We start from the raw sequence: 16,982 nt of genomic DNA, 5'->3' as shown, positions 1-16,982 counted from the left end.
AGTTGCAAAAATTTTCAACAAATATTGGCAAATCAAATTCAAAAACACATCAAAAAGATCATCTATTATGATGAAGTGGGATTTATCCCAAGGATGTAAGGATGATACAATATCTGTAAATCAGTATTACACACCACATTAACAAAAAGAAGGATAAAAACCATATGATTATCTCAACAGATGTTGAAAAAGCATTTGACAAAATTCAACAACCATTCATGATAAATACTCTCAATAAAATGGGTATAGAGGGTATGTACCTCAACCTGATAAGGGCCATATATCGCAAACCCATAGCCAACATCATATTTAATGGTGAAAAGCTAAAAGCTTTTCCTGTAAGATCAGGAATAAGACAAGGATGCCCACTCTCCCCACTTTTATTCAACATAAGTACTGGAGGTACTAGTCACAGCAATCAGACAATGTAAAGTGGTAAAAGGCATCCAAATTGGTAAGAAAGAAGTTAAACTCTTACTTGCAGATAACATGATATTGCACATAGAAAACCCTAGAGAATCCACCAAAAAACTACCAGAATAACTGAATTCAGCAAAGTTGCAGGATACAAAATTAATATACAGAAATCTGTTCCATTCCTATACAGTAACAATGAACTAGCAGAAAGAGAAATCAGGAAAACAACTCTATTTACAATTTCATCAAAAAGAATAAAATACCTAGGAATAAACCTAACCAAAGAGGTGAAAGATCTGTACTCTGAAAACTACAAGACACTCATTAGAGAAATTAAAGAAGACATTAATAAATGGAAATCTATCCCATGCTAATGGATAGGAAGAATTAATGTTGCCAAATGGCCATCCTGCCCAAAGCAATGTATATATTCAATGCAAAACCTATCAAAATGCCAACAGCATTGTTCAATAAAATAGAATCGTTCTAAAATTCATATGGAACCACAAAAGATTCTGAGTAGCCAAAGATCCTGAGAAAGAATAAAGCTGAGAGAATTACACTCCCCAACTTCAAGCTCTACTACAAAGCCACAGTAATCAAGACAACTTGGTACTGGCACAAGAACAGACCCACAGACCAGTGGAACTGAATAGAGAGGCCAGATATTAACACAAACATATGTGGTCAATTAATATATGATAAAGAAGTCATGGATATACAGTGGGGAAATGACAGCCTCTTCAACAGCTGGTGTTGGCAAAACTGAACAGCTACATGCAAGAGAATGAAACTGTATTATTGTCTAACTCCATACATGAAAGTAAACTCTAAATGGTTCAAAGACCTGAATGTAAGTCATGAAACCATAAAACTCTTAGAAGAAAATATACACAAACATCTCTTGAATATAAGCATGAGAAACTTTTTCCTGGACACATCTCTTTGGGCAAGGGAAACAAAATAAAAAATGAACAAATGGGACTACATCAAACTAAAAAGTTTCTGTACAGCAAAGAACACCATCAACAGAAAAAAAAAGCATCTTACAGTATGGGAGAATATATTTGTGAACAACTCATCTCATAAGGGGTTAAGGTTATTATCTGATAGTCAAAATATATAAATAACTCATGTGCCTCAATACTCAAAAAAAGAAAATAAGCCAGTCAAAAAATAGGCAGAAGACCTGAACAGACATTTCTCCAAAGAAGAAATACAAATGGCCAATAAGCACATGAAAAGATGCTCCACATCACTAAACATCAAGGAAATGCAAATTAAAACAACAATGAGATATCACCTCATACCAGTTAGAAATAACAAGTGTTGGAGAGGATATGGAGAAAAGGGAAGTCTCCTGCACTTTTGGTGGGACTACAAATTGGTGCAATTGCTGTGGGAAACAGTATGGAGGTTCCTCACAAAACTAAAAATAGAAATACCATTTTACCTAGTAATTTCACTCCTAGGAATTTACCTGATTCAAAATATATATGCACCCCTATGTTCATCAGCACACTGTTTGCAATAGCCAAGATATGGAAGCAACCTAAATGTCAATCAATACAAGAATGGATAAAAAAGAGTTGGTACATATATACAATGGAATGTTATTTAGCCGTAAAAAGAAAAGAAATCCTGTTGTTTGTAACAACATGGATGGATCTAGAGGGTATTATGCTCAGTGAAATAAGCCAGGCAGAGAAAGACAAGTGCAATATGATTTCACTTATTTGAAGAATATAAAAACAAAGAAAAACAGAAGAAATGAAAAGCAGTAGCCTCATAGACACTGAGAAGCAACTAGTGGTTGCCAAGGGAGAGGGGTTGGGATTGAGTAGGCAGGGGAAGGGGAGAGGGATAAAATGGCACAATAATTCACAATCACAATATAAGGTGATCACAGGGACTATTGAACCACTGTGATGTACACTGGAAACGAACATAAGATTGTATATTAACAATACTTTAAGTAAAAATTAAAACTTTAAGTAAAAATTAAAAATAAAGATACCATTAAGTGTTCATAATGTCCCACTCTTACCCTAAAAGCAAAGCACCGAGATGGGTCAAGATCACTCTCCATGGAGTTGTGAGTGTGGAGATTGCTACATGGCTCTGGGTGCACCCCACTCTAAAGTGGTAGATTGAAAATTCCTCAGGCAGAGCTCTTTGTAACCAAACCAAGAATGAGGTAATGCACATGTGCTGTCTTAGAAAGAATTCCAGATATTTTTAAGTGAGAAGGGCAAGTCTCAGAATGGTATGCATAGTGTCACTCCCATTTCTTGGAAACAACAAAATCTATGCCTTACCCTAAAAAAAGCAAAGACCCTATGTCAACCTCTTCCCTCACCCCTTCCCCTTGTTTCATTTTACCATTAAGTGAAATGAAAAAGCTCCCGGGGAACCACTGTCTAGAAAGACTATTCTCTTTCCCAATAAAAGTGAACCCCCATGACCCAGACAAGCATGGGATAGGACTTTTCCTGTTGTTTCAGAAAGGTAGGCTCAGTTAACAAATGGGGTGGAGCAGACATTCCCTCTGAAGGACTTACAAAGAAGAATCTAAACAAGTTGGGTCAACCTCAAGGAATACCCCCCCGCCCCCCACTGTAGCCTATGTAATCAGAAAAGAGAGATCTTTGGAGGTGGCATTTCTGCCTTAGGAATGAATGATTATGGAGAAAGTGAAGGTTCCTATGGCCAGGATTCTCACCTGGCCCTGGTCAGTAATCGCTCACTATACATGTGTGGGCAGTACGTTATTACTGACTCTATATAACAGAGCTCTGCCCAGTAATCTGGGCTGCATGGCTGCAGGACTCTAAGGCTACAGGAGAGCAGAGACTGGAGTGGTGGCAGCGCTGAGGACAGAGACTGAGATAGCTGCAGGGACAGAGAGGCCCAGAGGCGAAGACCAGCTTGCTGTGTGCAGACTTGCTCTAAGTGGACGGGATTCTGTGATTGGCCTGACATCATGGGAATAAAGTTGGGTATGAGTCCTTTCATCTCAAGAACATTCGAATGTCATTTTTTCAGTCTCACTGAATCCATAGTGAACTTGTTCAGGGCTGAAACCCATTGGCAAGACAATGATATAGCTCTGCCACCCTTAAACCAAATCCGAGTATGGAGGTGCAGCCCAGGAGATTCACTCAGAAGTGTTGGGGGCATCTGGCATCTCAGTCCCCAGCTATATGGCAATTTGTGCAGGGGACTTGCAGATTTTTTAGCTTATTTGGTTAAGGAAGGCAGAGAACTGGAAAGAGAGCACCCCAAATTCCCTCCCCCTTCACCAGCCTTGTTTAAGCATAGGAAGGTGGCATTAAACTGGAGATAGGATTGTAGTCTTCCTCTAAGATGTCATTAAATATCAGGAAAGTGTCAACCAAATGTGACTGAAGGAAGTGATCAGGGAAAAATAATACTACTTTTTTATGTTTATCCCCCCATAAGGAGTTCCGACTGCTCAATAAACATATGTTTTTCTTCACATCTAAAATCAGGACACAGAATGTTCATGCTTCCTCTAGGTATAAGAGGCAGCCTGAGATATCTAATACGGACAAAGAAATAAGCATTAAGATGTTTAAGGCTTAACAATGGGTATCCTTCTCAGCTGTTTTTATCACGACAAAATATGATCTTTATAATAAAATGTTAATCAGAATGTTTGAGCTCTAATAAAAGGAAATTCATTCATGTCTAAGGTTCCAGGTCAGTTTTTTGTTTTCCCCATTTATCCAGCTGCATAAATTTAATAGAGAGGCAAGGAAAGGCTAGCCTCACCCATTCCAGGCAATCAGAGGGCCAGCTTCCAGGTTTCTGGGTCATATTATAAAGATACATACCTGCCAGTCTTTATGTAACTCTGTGTAATGGGGTAAGAGATAGAATGAACAAAGAATACCTGGGAACCAGGTATAGCACTAGATTGCTTCTCTACTTTCTACACATAACAAGCCAGGAGCAAGATGAGTATAACACATTTCACAAGTGAGAAAACTGAAGCCTACCTACCCAATTTTACACAGCTAGTGGGTAGTAGAGGAGAGAGTAACTTTCTGATTCAAAAGCCCATGTTCTTCCTACCATTTTTTTTAAATGAGGGGAGATTTTAGAACTACTGAAAAGTACAAAGAATATAACAATTACTTTCCTACCACCTAGAATTAATCATTGCTAATATCTAGGGAGATACGTGCTTTGAATCTTCAAGACTATATTATTTTTGTCTAAAACCAATATGTGCTATTTTAAAGAATTTAAATTAAGCAGAGAAATACTAATATAAAAGCTAAAGGAATCATCACAAATGGCATTACCCAGAGGAGAAAGATAACACTATGAACATCATTCCAGTCAACTTTTCAGTTATATTTACACACGAAGAATGAGAGATGGACAAATAGATAAAACATGATTTTTAAAATAATCTCATAAAAAGCAGCAAATAGTAAAGATATTACATAAATAAAAATCTCAAGCTTAATCTTATTTGTATTCGACAGAAGAAAAACAAATCAAGTAAAATTGAAGGAAATGTTGAAATTTCAATCAAATGTTTCTTGTTCTAAAAAAGATTTCCTAAAATGTCCTCTAAAATGAAAGTAGTTATGAAAAACATTAAAAGATCACAGTGGTTATGGGTTTTTTTAGTTACATGTTGTGGGGAAAATGGGAGTTCCTGCGGTCAGGATCCTCACCTAAATTACGTGATGATGTAACTGGCCTACTGCTAGGCTACTGCTTCCACACCTGTAGGCAATAAGCTGTTGTTGACTGAGTCACTATATAAAGAGCTCTGCCCAGTGCTGGGTGGAGGCAGAGATGGAGGTGGGTTATGGACCTCAGAATGTGGGATGCAGATATGATTCCAGGGCTCAACCTCCTAGGGGGAGAATAAAGCCGGGTACAAACCCATTACCCCAAGAACATTCCGTTGTCATTTCTCCATTTCACTGAATCCATAGTGAAGTTGCTTGGGGCTGAAACCCTCAGGCAAGAAACATGTTTTATTTATAATTAGTATTGACCAACTCAAAGAGACATCATTGACTTAATCTGTTCTCTTCCATTCTCCTCTCCACTTCTCGATTTTATTTATTTTTTCACATTGTCCAGTTTCCTAACAATAATATTCTTTTGGTTGCCACAAATGCTGTGACTTTTTATACTAAATTTTATAAATGGACTCATTTGGATTGAATGTTCACCACTATTTCCTTTTATCACAGATTTTCAATTTCTATATTTTAAATTTTAACTCATCTCAATCAGCTGGATTTTATTTTTCAAGTAGGTTTCTGCAAAAGGGTTGCATGGGCATACACAATTTCTTTCTACTACACCATTTTGACTAATTTTTACTTGAGATTGTGGTTTTTACTTCTTTTTTTACTTTTTTTTACATTATATTTGCAAGGAACTGTTTTACAATTCAAATCATAGGTAGAATTCTCCATCTGCAAAGCAGACCCCAGGCCTGATCTCAGAGCCTTTAGCCATCCAGGGCCCTCAGGGAAATCCTAGGATCCCATAAATTCTAGTTTGGAAACCCTATATGGGTATATCTATGATAAGTTCTAATAATTTTCATACCAATTCCTCAGATATCTAGACTCATTCTAACAGATTTCTGAATATTGTATTTTCAAAGTATTCATGAATTGGCAATCACTCACTCAATTAGTATGCCCAGTTCGTTCCAAAAGGGTATTGTGGCTACTTATTGCAGAGACAGTAAAATAAAACTAATAAAAGAGAATTAAAAATGGAAGACAAAAAGGTTTTCTAAAAAAAATTCTAACCAAAGAGGTTAGAAGCAAGGATGCTAATCTAAAAGACAGATAAAGCTGGCTTGAGTCAGCAAGTATAGCCTTTCTAAAGGTCAGGCTCCATCCAGGCCAGGCAAAAGTAACAGGCTCTAACTACATACAACCTGTGTAGTCAGTTGTTGCCCTCAAACACTTTCCCTAGGGAAACTGCATGAAAAGAAGAAAATACTCATCTAAATTAAAAAATGTAGGACCCCCAAAAATAATTACTGAGGGTTTTTCACTGTCTGGGTAGGCATGGGGTGGAGGAAAGAATGTAGGCCTGCGGGCATGGAGTGGAGAACACAGCCGCATTTACTGCGTGACCTTAGGCAAGTTGTTTCTCTTCCCTGAGCCTTGGTTCCTCACTTGCAAAGCTGAGGTCTCGTGCCTGTTCCTCAGGATTAGCTTTCAGTAGCACATAAGAGACACAAAGGAGTGGTCTTGCCAGTTGTATTTTCATTATTTGCCTTGATTGCTTATCTACCACAGGATAGAAGTAGATTTATTGCATTGTGGAAAGGGCATGGGGTTTGGAATCACATCCCCTTCCCTCTCCCTACCCTCAAGTCTCATTCACTCTGTGTAAAAGGTAAAGGCCAGACTGGGGTCTTTGAGGCTTGGATATGGAAAAGTGCACAGTATTCTCCCATACATAACCCAAAATAACAATAATACTATAGAATAAAATAAATGTAGGAAGGTGAGCAAAGTTCCTATTTCCCCCATTTGACACCTTTAAAGCTGTTTTGAAATATCAAATACTAAATTATTTCCCCCTAAAAAAGGTTTTCTGTTTGCTTTTAGCTTCGGATTTGTGTGTGTGTGTGTGTGTGTATCTGTGTTAGGTGTTTATGTATGTGTATGTTTGTGTGTGAATGTATGTATATGTATCTCTGTGTGTGCATGTGTTTGTGTGCAAAATTCTGTAGAATTTTTCAGAATTGCCTTGGAAGTTACATAGAACTAATCCAGCTCTGGAGATACTACCTATCCTGCAGGTGGCTGCAAGGAGTAACTAGTCTAATATATTATAAAGAATTTAGCACAGTGCTCCCATCTGTAGTAAGAACCTAAAGATGGCTAGTTCTGTAGGCAACCTCCTTCCCTCTGGCTGTGTTTTTCCCCTTGAGGAAGCCTTCTTAACAGCCTGCCTCCTGCCCATCCTTACTTCTATCCCAGGACTGGAGAGTTTCCCTAAGAGATTAGCTGTAGCAGAAGGAGAGATCCTGGATGCTCAGCCCATTCTCCTCTTCTTTCTCCTTATTCTGCATGGCCACAAGAAGGACACACGCTATGCCCTCCATGCAGTAGCACTATAGGCAGTCCCAGCAGGAGGACCATAGTGGTCCATCTGGGCCAGTGACGGCTGGGATAGCCTGCCTGATTGTGGTTGACATATTAGCAAGCTCATCTGACTCTTATGCCCAAGCTGTGCTGCCAATATCAATTTTATCAGTGATATAGATGATATATTGATTTCATGGGTCCAAGGCCATTAGCCTTTGTGAAAAATTTTAAAAAGCATCCCCTATCACCACCACTATAGGTGGACACACCCCAGTAGACAGTTGGCTTCACAGGAGGATGGCATCTCTAAGGGAAAAAAGAGATGCTACTTTACCCAAGACAGGGCTTCCAGCTTGCAAAAGGAAGTATGCTCTTCTGCTTGGACCAGATGTAGTGTCCAAATCACACAGCTGTACACAGTAGTCCTCCTGGAATCAGGGTATAATTTATCAGGCCCTTCAAACCCTAATAATGCTGATTTTCCTTTTTACTGGTATTGATACTAATAAAAAAAAGTATATCTAGAAGGTATCAGAGGCCCAAACAGCCCCTTGGCTATGGCAAACAGAGAACACAATGAACATCAAACCATCCATTCAGGCCTTTGCTACTAACACAAATTCCTAAGATAAAAAAGCATCATTTTTAGTAAATTCTAATTAGTAGTATTAAGAAAAGGTACTCAAACAGACTGTACAGTCACAGGTTCCAAGAGAGGGCTGGAAGTGCTGGGTGTGCACTGTAGGCATCTCATCAGCACCATCAGCCAGGTATTCCAGGACCCATGGGTCACCTGGGACACTGACTCACCTCCACAGGTCTCCTGTATTCTCACGACATCGCCAATCTGCAGGGAGAGTTGGGGGACTCCATTCCCTTGGAAGTTGTATATGGCTATGAAATGAAAGAGAGAAGCAGCCTGGTGAGACCTCTGGATACCAAGAATCACTGCTCCTTCCTGCTTTGCCTGCCTTGAGTTAAGCTGACACCCATGCAGCCCACATAGGCTAAACAAACACGTTTCAGAAACTCACAGGAGTCAGGGCAGAGCCAGCCTGGCTCCTAAAGACTCCACTCATTAACCAAACCTCACCTGTCCTTAGCACAGGTCTTACACTCCAGTCTGGGTGACAAGAAGGGTGTTATATCATCTACCATTGGTTGACATCTTACTCTATGCCAGGCATGTGCTCAGCACACCTCATTCCATTCTCATAGCAACCCTGTGAGGTATGAATTTTGATCCCATTTTACAGAAGGGAAAACAGGCCCTGAGTGGTTAAACAATTTGGCCAAAGTCATCAGGTTAGGAAGTGATAGGAAAATCAGTATCTCACTTCCATAATCTCAACCACTATGATGGGCTACTTACTGGTCCCCAATGACTCCATCCTGGTGACAACTGCCTAAACTGCCAGTCTCTCCATTACTCAAAGGCCACACAACCTTTATTGTCTATGGAAGCCATATCTTTCTTTTACCCACCTCTAAACAACCTTTGTTCCTCTACCTAAAGATTTCTGTTTCTTGGCCTTCACAAAAGCAAATCCTTCAAGCCAGAGTCCTGCTTCCTCCATGAGACCTCTCTGGCTTTTCCAGGTTACAGTGACTCCCTACTTTCTAATGATTGGCAGGACTCATATAAGTACCTAACATTCAAGGGTTGCTCTGCTTTCCATTTACATTGTCAGTTCCTGGGGCGCAGTAGCTGGTTATGAACACTTCCAGAATCCTCTTTGTGCTGCTAATACCTCAGGAACATGAGACCATGTCCTGCCACTGCAGTGCTCAGGCCTGGCTCAGCATCACTTGCTGAGTAAGGACTAGGCCACACTGTTAACCTAGATTAGGAAAACAGGTTTTCCAAGGGCTAAAATGGAACCACCAGCTTGGGAGGCCTTTAAAAACAGGATAGGAAACAATATGTGTGGTTTAAGGTAAGCCTCTCAGGAGAATGGACAGTATGATCCTATAAGGCTGTCATCATTTATTCATGCAGCAGACATTCGCTAAGTGCCTATAATATGCCAGGCACATACTAGGTGCTAATTTTGCTCTTTTGGTGAACACACAAGTAGATATAAGTTTATAAAATATAATACATGTGATGGATAAAACAAATAGTGTCTGTTAGAGAGCAACAGGGGACATTGATTCTTATTGGTGTAGTTAAGAAAGACTCTCCAAGCTGATATATGAAGGATTCAAACAAGTCAGCTATGGGGACAGCAAGGGGAAGGACATTTCAGGAAAAGGGAAAAGTATGTGCAATGGCCCTGAGGAAGGAAGATACTTAGCATATTCAGAGAACATAAAGGAAACTGCTGAGTGGAGTATGGTAAGAGAGGAGAGGGTGACAGAAGATGAGTTTGGAGATGCGGGTCATGCAGGGGTATCATGATGAGTTTGGGCTTTATTCCAAAAGACTGGGAAACTGGAGGGATTTTATGTATTTATTTAGAAATAGTTTTATGGAGATACAATTTGCCCATTTAAAATGTATAATTCAATTATTTATTCATAGAGTTGTGCAACCATCACCATGATTAATTTTAAAACATTCTCATCACTTCAAAATGTCCCCCTGCCCCCAAATAGCCACTAATCTACTTTCTGTCTCTATTGATTTCCTTCTTCTGAACATTTCATATAAACAGAATAATATAATATGAGGTCTTTTGTGACTGGCTTCTTTCACTTAGCCCAATATTTTCAAGGTATGTTGTAGCACCTATCAGTACTTCATTCCTTTTTGTGGCTAAATAATACTTCATTGTATAACTAAACCAACTTTCATTTATATATACACCAGTGGATGGAAGGTTGAAAGGTATTAATTAGGGGAGTGATATAACTTCATTACACTGACTATTATTCTTGCTGCTATGTGGACAGTGGATGGATGCAGGCAGAGTGGACATGGGGCGGCCCATGAGAAGGCAGTTGCTTCATTTCTCTAATCCCAGTCTAATCTCGGTGGTCTCCAGCCTAAGAAGAGACTCCCTGCTAATGAACTATATGACCAAAAATGGCAGAAGGCAGATAGAACTAAAAGAGAGGAACCAAGAGTCCTCCTGGTAGTTCTACCACTGACTCAATTAATTTCCTCTCTTTTTGGTTCTCAGTTTCCTCATTGTCAAAAAAAACCAAAATGCATTAAAAAACTACTTCGTTGGGTTATATTAGCAAATTGGCGGAGTAGGGATCTTCAAGTGCCTGTCTCTCCAAAGCAGCAATGAAAAACCTGGCAAAAATGTCAGAATCAACTTTATCTGAACTCTGCAAAGTGCTCAAATTTTAAAGCAAGCCAGGCAACTGCAACCTGGTAAAGCTTTGCAACATTTTAACTTATCCTTGTCTCATCCTTTACTCCCCATCTTGGTATTAAAGATAATATTCCATGTCTCTGGTGTGGATTTCTGGAACCAGAGGGAGCATAGTGGACCTTGTCCCAAGAAATAGTAGTTGTCTTTTTTAATTTCTCTGTGGACTCTCTGAAGAGAAACTAAAGCCATTAGTTTCCATTTATTTCTTTGACTTGGGACTGTAATAGAGCAGGTAAACATCTATTTTAAGGGCATTGGTCAAAAACATTTCAGGCAAAAGAAATGCCTGCTTCTATGTGAGACAAAGAACACAGGTTGGGGCAGACAATAATCCCACCAATAAGCTTAGAAGGAAAGGCCTAGAAGTGAAATGTTTTGGAGAATAAGAGCTTTGAAGACTATCCACTTATACCAGGGATCTAGAAGGCTATTTACAAGTTGGATATATGTTGAGAAAGGATATTAGAAAGCTGTAAGCTCTCAACCCTGGTTGACCTTCAAGCTCCATGCAGGCAGGAAATGCAGACTAAGGCAGATTTGTAAATGGCCTGGGTATGTGTTTAAGGTATACCCCAACACACACACACACACACACACACACACACACACACACACACACACACACACACACACAGAGTCCAGATGCAAAGACCAGATTTTTTTTCAACTTCAGGCATTTGAAGACTTTGGTGACCTCATGCAACAAATAATATAATCTTCACAAAAATATTTATAAAAGTCACTAAACAAACAAATTACTACAATTGATATGCAGTGACAAGCCCTTGCAAGGATGGAGAATGTGACATTCAGCTTAGCACATTGTAATAGTCAAGATATCCAGTTTTCAACAATAGATTATGAGGCATATAAAGAAACAGAATGACCTATTCACAGGGGAGCAAGAAAGAAATTAATGGAAACCATCGCTGAAGAAGAATAAACTTTGGACTTATGAGGAAAAAACTTTAAATTAATTGTCTTAAATAGGCTCAAATAGCTAAAGAAAACTATCAACAAAGAACTGAATGAAACCAGGAGAATAGTATCTCAGAAAATAAAGAACATCATTAAAGAGACAGAAATTATAAAAAGTAATCAAATAGAAATTCTATAACTGAAAAATATAATAAAAAATGTGAAAAATTCATTAAAGAGGTTCAGCAGCAGATTTGAGCAGACAGAAGAAAGAATCAATGACTTTGAAAATCAGTCAGTTGAGATTTGCCAGACCTGAGGTACAGAAAGAAAACAGAATGAAGAAAATTTAACAGAGCCTAAGTGACCTGTGTGGCACAATCAAGCACACCAACATTTATATAGGAGTTCCATAATGAAAGGGAAGATGAAGAGTCAGAAAAAAAAAAATTTGAGGAAATAATGGCCAGAAATTTACATCTGATGGAAGGCATAAATCTGCACAACCAAGAAGCTCAGTGAAATCCTAGCAGGATAAACTCAGAGAAATCCACAACGAGACATAATAGTCAAACTGTCAAAAAAGAAAGACAAAAAAAAGTTTTAAAAAGGAAGGGAGAAGTAAGTCATCATATACAAAGAATCCTTAATTAAACTAACATATGATTTCTCTTTACAAACCATAGAGGCTAGAAGGCAGTGGGATGACATATTTAACATGCTGAAAGAAATTAACTGTCAATCATGAATTCTATATCTCACAAAATTATCCTTCAAAAATGAAAAAGAAATTGATAAACAAAAACAGGGAGTCCATCACTAATAGACAATTGGGAAGACAAATGCATAAAACAATAATTATAAATGTATTATAATGGGCACGCAATGTATAAAGGTGTAATATGTGACAATAACAACACTAAAAGGAAGAGATAGACTTGTATAGAAGATATTTTGTATACTATTGAAGCTAAGTTGGAGCTGAAAAGTACAATAAAACAAACTTTATTTTTAATGTAAGATGTTAATTAGAAATCTCAAGTCAACCACTAAGAAAATAACTAAAAAATATAGAGAAAAAGTAAATAAGAAAGATTTAAAATAGAAAGCTAGAAAAAAATCATTTAAATACAAAAGAAAACAATAATGAAGAACTGAGGAATAAAAAAAGATGTAAGATATGCAGAAGATAAATAGCAAAATGGAAGAAGTATGTCCTATCCACTTAAGTATAAATGTATTAAACCCTCTTTTCAAATGGCAGAGATTGACAGAAAGGATTAAAAAACAAAACAAAACATGATCCAATGCTATGCTATCTACAAAAGACTCAGTGTAGATCCAAGGACACAAATAAGCTCAGAGTGAAAAAATGGGAAGAAATGTTCCAGGCACATAGTAATGAAAAGAGCACTGTGATGGGAATATTAATATTAGACAAAATAGGCTTTAAGTCAAAAACTGTTAAGCAACCAATTATGTTATATATTGGCAAAAGGGTCAACACAACAAGAAGATAAGGCAATTACAAACCTATACATACTAATAACACAGCACCAAAATACATGAACCAAACATTCACACAATTACAGAGAGAACTAGACAATTCAATAATACTTGGAAACTCCAATAACTCACCATCAATAATGGATAGAACTAGGCATAAAATCAATAAAGAAACAGAGGACTTGAACAACACATGTATAACCAGATGTAACAGACATATACAGAACACTCCATTACACAAGAGAATGCACATCTTCTCAAGTGTGCATGGCACATACCCCCAAATAGATCATGTGTTAGGCCACAAAACATGTCTCAATAAATTATCTAAATCATAAAAAGTATTTTTTCCAACCACAAAGAATGAAACTAGAAATGAATAACAAAAGGAAAACTGAAAAATTCACAAATTATATAAAATAAACAGCATACTCTTAAACAACAATGGGTCAAAGAAAAACTCACAAGGAAAATTGTAAAATATTTTGCAGCAAATGAAAATACAACCCACCAAATTTCAGGATGCAGTGAAAGCAGTGCTCACATAGGTGAAGGGACCTTAGTGAAGAAATGAGATCAGAACCCTCCTCAAACATAAATAAGAGATATTTATGTTGGTTGCTCTGGCAGGGAAGCATATTCTCAACTGCCCTTTCTTGTCCTCACAACTGCTGCATGATGTGGGTACTATCCCCACTGTTTACAAGAGGAAACAGGTTCAGAAGGTTTGAATGGCTCACCCAAGATCTTCCCCCACCCACCCAGTGGTAAGTCACAAAGCCAGGACTCAAACCTAGCCCTGTGTCATGTTCATCTCTTTACCCATTACCTCCCTAAGACACCTGGATGGCAGGATTCAGGTGTTCACCAGACCCTGCTTCATACTTCAGTCTTATCACATTCTCTGAGCTGCATTCACTAAGGAAAAAGGAGAAAACAGAGGCTATTCAGTCCAAACACTTACACAAATCAGCCCTTTCACCAAGGGACCAAACTAATCTTTGTAGGCATTCAGAGGAATGGAAGTCTCAGTCCTGAGAGACTATAAAGTTTGGGAGTTAAGAGCCAGTATTTTAGAGTCAGGCAGTATGGAACTTGAGCTCAGTTATGCCTTTTCCTGGCTCTGGCCTCAAGCTGAGGGCTACAGCAAGTGAGTGCACAGGCTTTGCCCTTCAAGATACCACTCAGTCAAATGAGCAGTGGAAGCTGGCATTCAACCTGTGATCTGCTTGTGAAGACCTGCACCTTTCCAGGTTCCATGTTTACCAGGGCAGGGGTTTTTTTTGTTTTTTGTTTTTGTAATCGATGCAAAGTCAATGTAGGGGCCAGTGGCAGCCTGCCTGAACAGCAACCCCACCTCCCTGAGCATGATTTTCCCCAGCTTTAGAATGGAGCAAATGACGGTCCATAATCTGCAGGGTTCCTAGGAAGTTCATCTGAGATTAATGCACAGAAGGTTCTTAACTCATTTCTGGCCATAAATTAAGTGCTTAATAAATGGTGTCACTTTTCTCTTTATTAGCATTATAATACCTCCTAAAACAATCCATTCAGAACTGCTTCAGAGCTCTTAAGGTCACCTTAAATCTGCTTCCCTGCAGTTTGAAACCAAAGGCACTGCGGGTCAAAATGAATAAAATTAATCCTTTGTCCGAAAGTGATCTTTGAGAGGACCCTCAGGGGACTCAGAAATCTTTTCCCCTGCATAAACATGGTCTATGTCTTCATTTTCTCCACACTCGGCCTGCTTTCAAACCCTGTCCCCACACAGGCTGCTGGCGTCTGTACATGCTCCTGCTTGCTGGTAATTCTGACTCGCACTCTCCACTCCCTGCCCCCTGAAGCCCCAGCGGTCTGGCTAAGGACATGTCTGCCCCACACCTGAGCAGGGCCATGGAGGTAACTATTTCTAACAGAAGAAAAACATCCAGAATATGTTTGCCTCTGGAGCCCTGGCAAATTAGGTCTGTCAATCAGGTATTTGGAGGGCAGGTCAAGTCTGTTTTGTTCCCTTTGTCTTCCCATCTTTATCTCTTCTTCACCCTTTGCCCAGTTCTGTCAAGTGAGAAGGTTCCAATCAATCAGTTTAAGAATATGTCTTAGGCAGATCTTGAAACTTGGTACTCAACATGAAGGTCTGTGTTCATTCCAAGGACTCACATCTTAGGAAAAGAAAAGTAACTAATGTTGCCATTTTATTTTACAAATGTATGTCTGCCTTTGCTTAAGGGCCTCCATTCTCAAGGCTCATTTGGGGAAAAGCAGACATTACTGACAAAGGAAGTGGCTTTGCATACCAATGCCCAATTCTGTTAAGTTTTCTAAATGACTAACAGGAAACTTTGAACCAGAATGCCACTCTTTGCTGAAGTTTGACTGCTTATCTATGGTCCTCACCGAAGTTGTTTCTGAGCAGTGAAAGAACAGATCATCTTTTTCCCCATTCCCTGCAGGCCTAACAACTCTCAACTCTTGAGTAAGGGGTGGAAACGGCAATAAAAGATAAGGAAGATATAAGGCAGAGAATAAGTAAAAATCGCTGAAATCAGTGTCTGACCCACCTTGGCCACACCCACCCACTGAAAATAGACATGTGGCAGAAGAATTCCCTCAGATGCCCACTCTAGGTTCCTTTTCATATGAGGTCCCAGGCCCTGGAGATACTGACACATCCCCATGGAGGATCTGACTGCTTCCTGTATCAAAGTACTGTACTCAGAAACCAAGGCAGCAGCTGGTTACTGACAAGCCCATCCAGACCGAAATACTTATGGCCAAAGATCAAAGGGATGTTTCAAGTTACCAGGGCTATCTGGGATCATCAAACCCAAGGAGGACTCTCAGGTTGGAAATCCCAGGTTGGCAAGTCAGTGAGAAGAGCTACTTTGAGACAGGTGAGACTTCCAAAAACCCTGGAAATCAAATCTAATGATTAGTCACCAATTCTACTTAAACACATCGAACACCTTGATCATCAGGAGCCCAAATGCAGAGAAATAAAGAAAAAGTAATCACCATTGTTGTAGCATGCAGCTCCCAGAAACAACTAGGGTGGGGTTTCTGTGCTTTGTGCAATGTTAGGAGGTAGTACAATGTTTCCCATAGTTTCATAGGTGAGGAACTGAGGAACAGGAAGAGTAAACAGTTTATCTACTTAATTAGATAGATAGATAGATAGATAGATAGATAGATAGATAGATAGATAGATAGATAGATATAGAGACTAACAGATCCAAAAGTCTGAATTCTAAACTACACACATTGTTTGCCCTCAAAAATGGTAATCATTTATTGAGCACATACTATACCAAGCACATATGATTTTGCAACACATATTCATTTGAGTACCTACTGTATGCTAGGTACTGTCCTCAAAACTAGGGTTGCAATGATAAATAAGACAGCTCATTTAATCTTCACAGTAACCCTTTAAGGTATTACCCTGCATGTAACACATGAGAAACTCAAGGAGAGATTAAGGAATTTGCCCATGGCCATTTAGAAAGTGATATAAAGTTGATTCAAACCCAGTTCAAAGTCCTTGCTTCCCTGACCAGCCCATTGTTTATGTCCCAATTTATTGTGTGTGTGTATGTTTTTGTATGTATAGGTATATATGTATACACACATATATATACACATATACTGGGTCATTATCCCTGTCTTCCCCAGCCTCAGTGACAGTAGAGACTGAGTCTGCCTT

The 16,982-nt window shown here is 38.9% G+C and overlaps 1 protein-coding gene across 1 annotated transcript in view; it reads right to left on the bottom strand.

The window, feature by feature from the left end:
• Nucleotides 1-16,982, bottom strand: part of DOCK2 (dedicator of cytokinesis 2) — a 383,680-nt gene that overhangs the window by 355,250 nt on the left and 11,448 nt on the right. Inside the window, exon 2 of the mRNA XM_036995173.2 lies at nucleotides 8,340-8,423. Within this exon, the coding sequence (XP_036851068.1) occupies nucleotides 8,340-8,423 (84 nt within the window). The remainder of the gene's footprint in view (nucleotides 1-8,339; nucleotides 8,424-16,982) is intronic.

This window comes from Manis javanica, chromosome 1 (genome assembly GCF_040802235.1).
Source record: "Manis javanica isolate MJ-LG chromosome 1, MJ_LKY, whole genome shotgun sequence".
Classification (NCBI taxonomy): domain Eukaryota; kingdom Metazoa; phylum Chordata; class Mammalia; order Pholidota; family Manidae; genus Manis; species Manis javanica.
The sequence above is the reverse complement of the archived record's forward strand: the minus strand, read 5'-3'. Positions and strand labels throughout refer to the sequence as shown.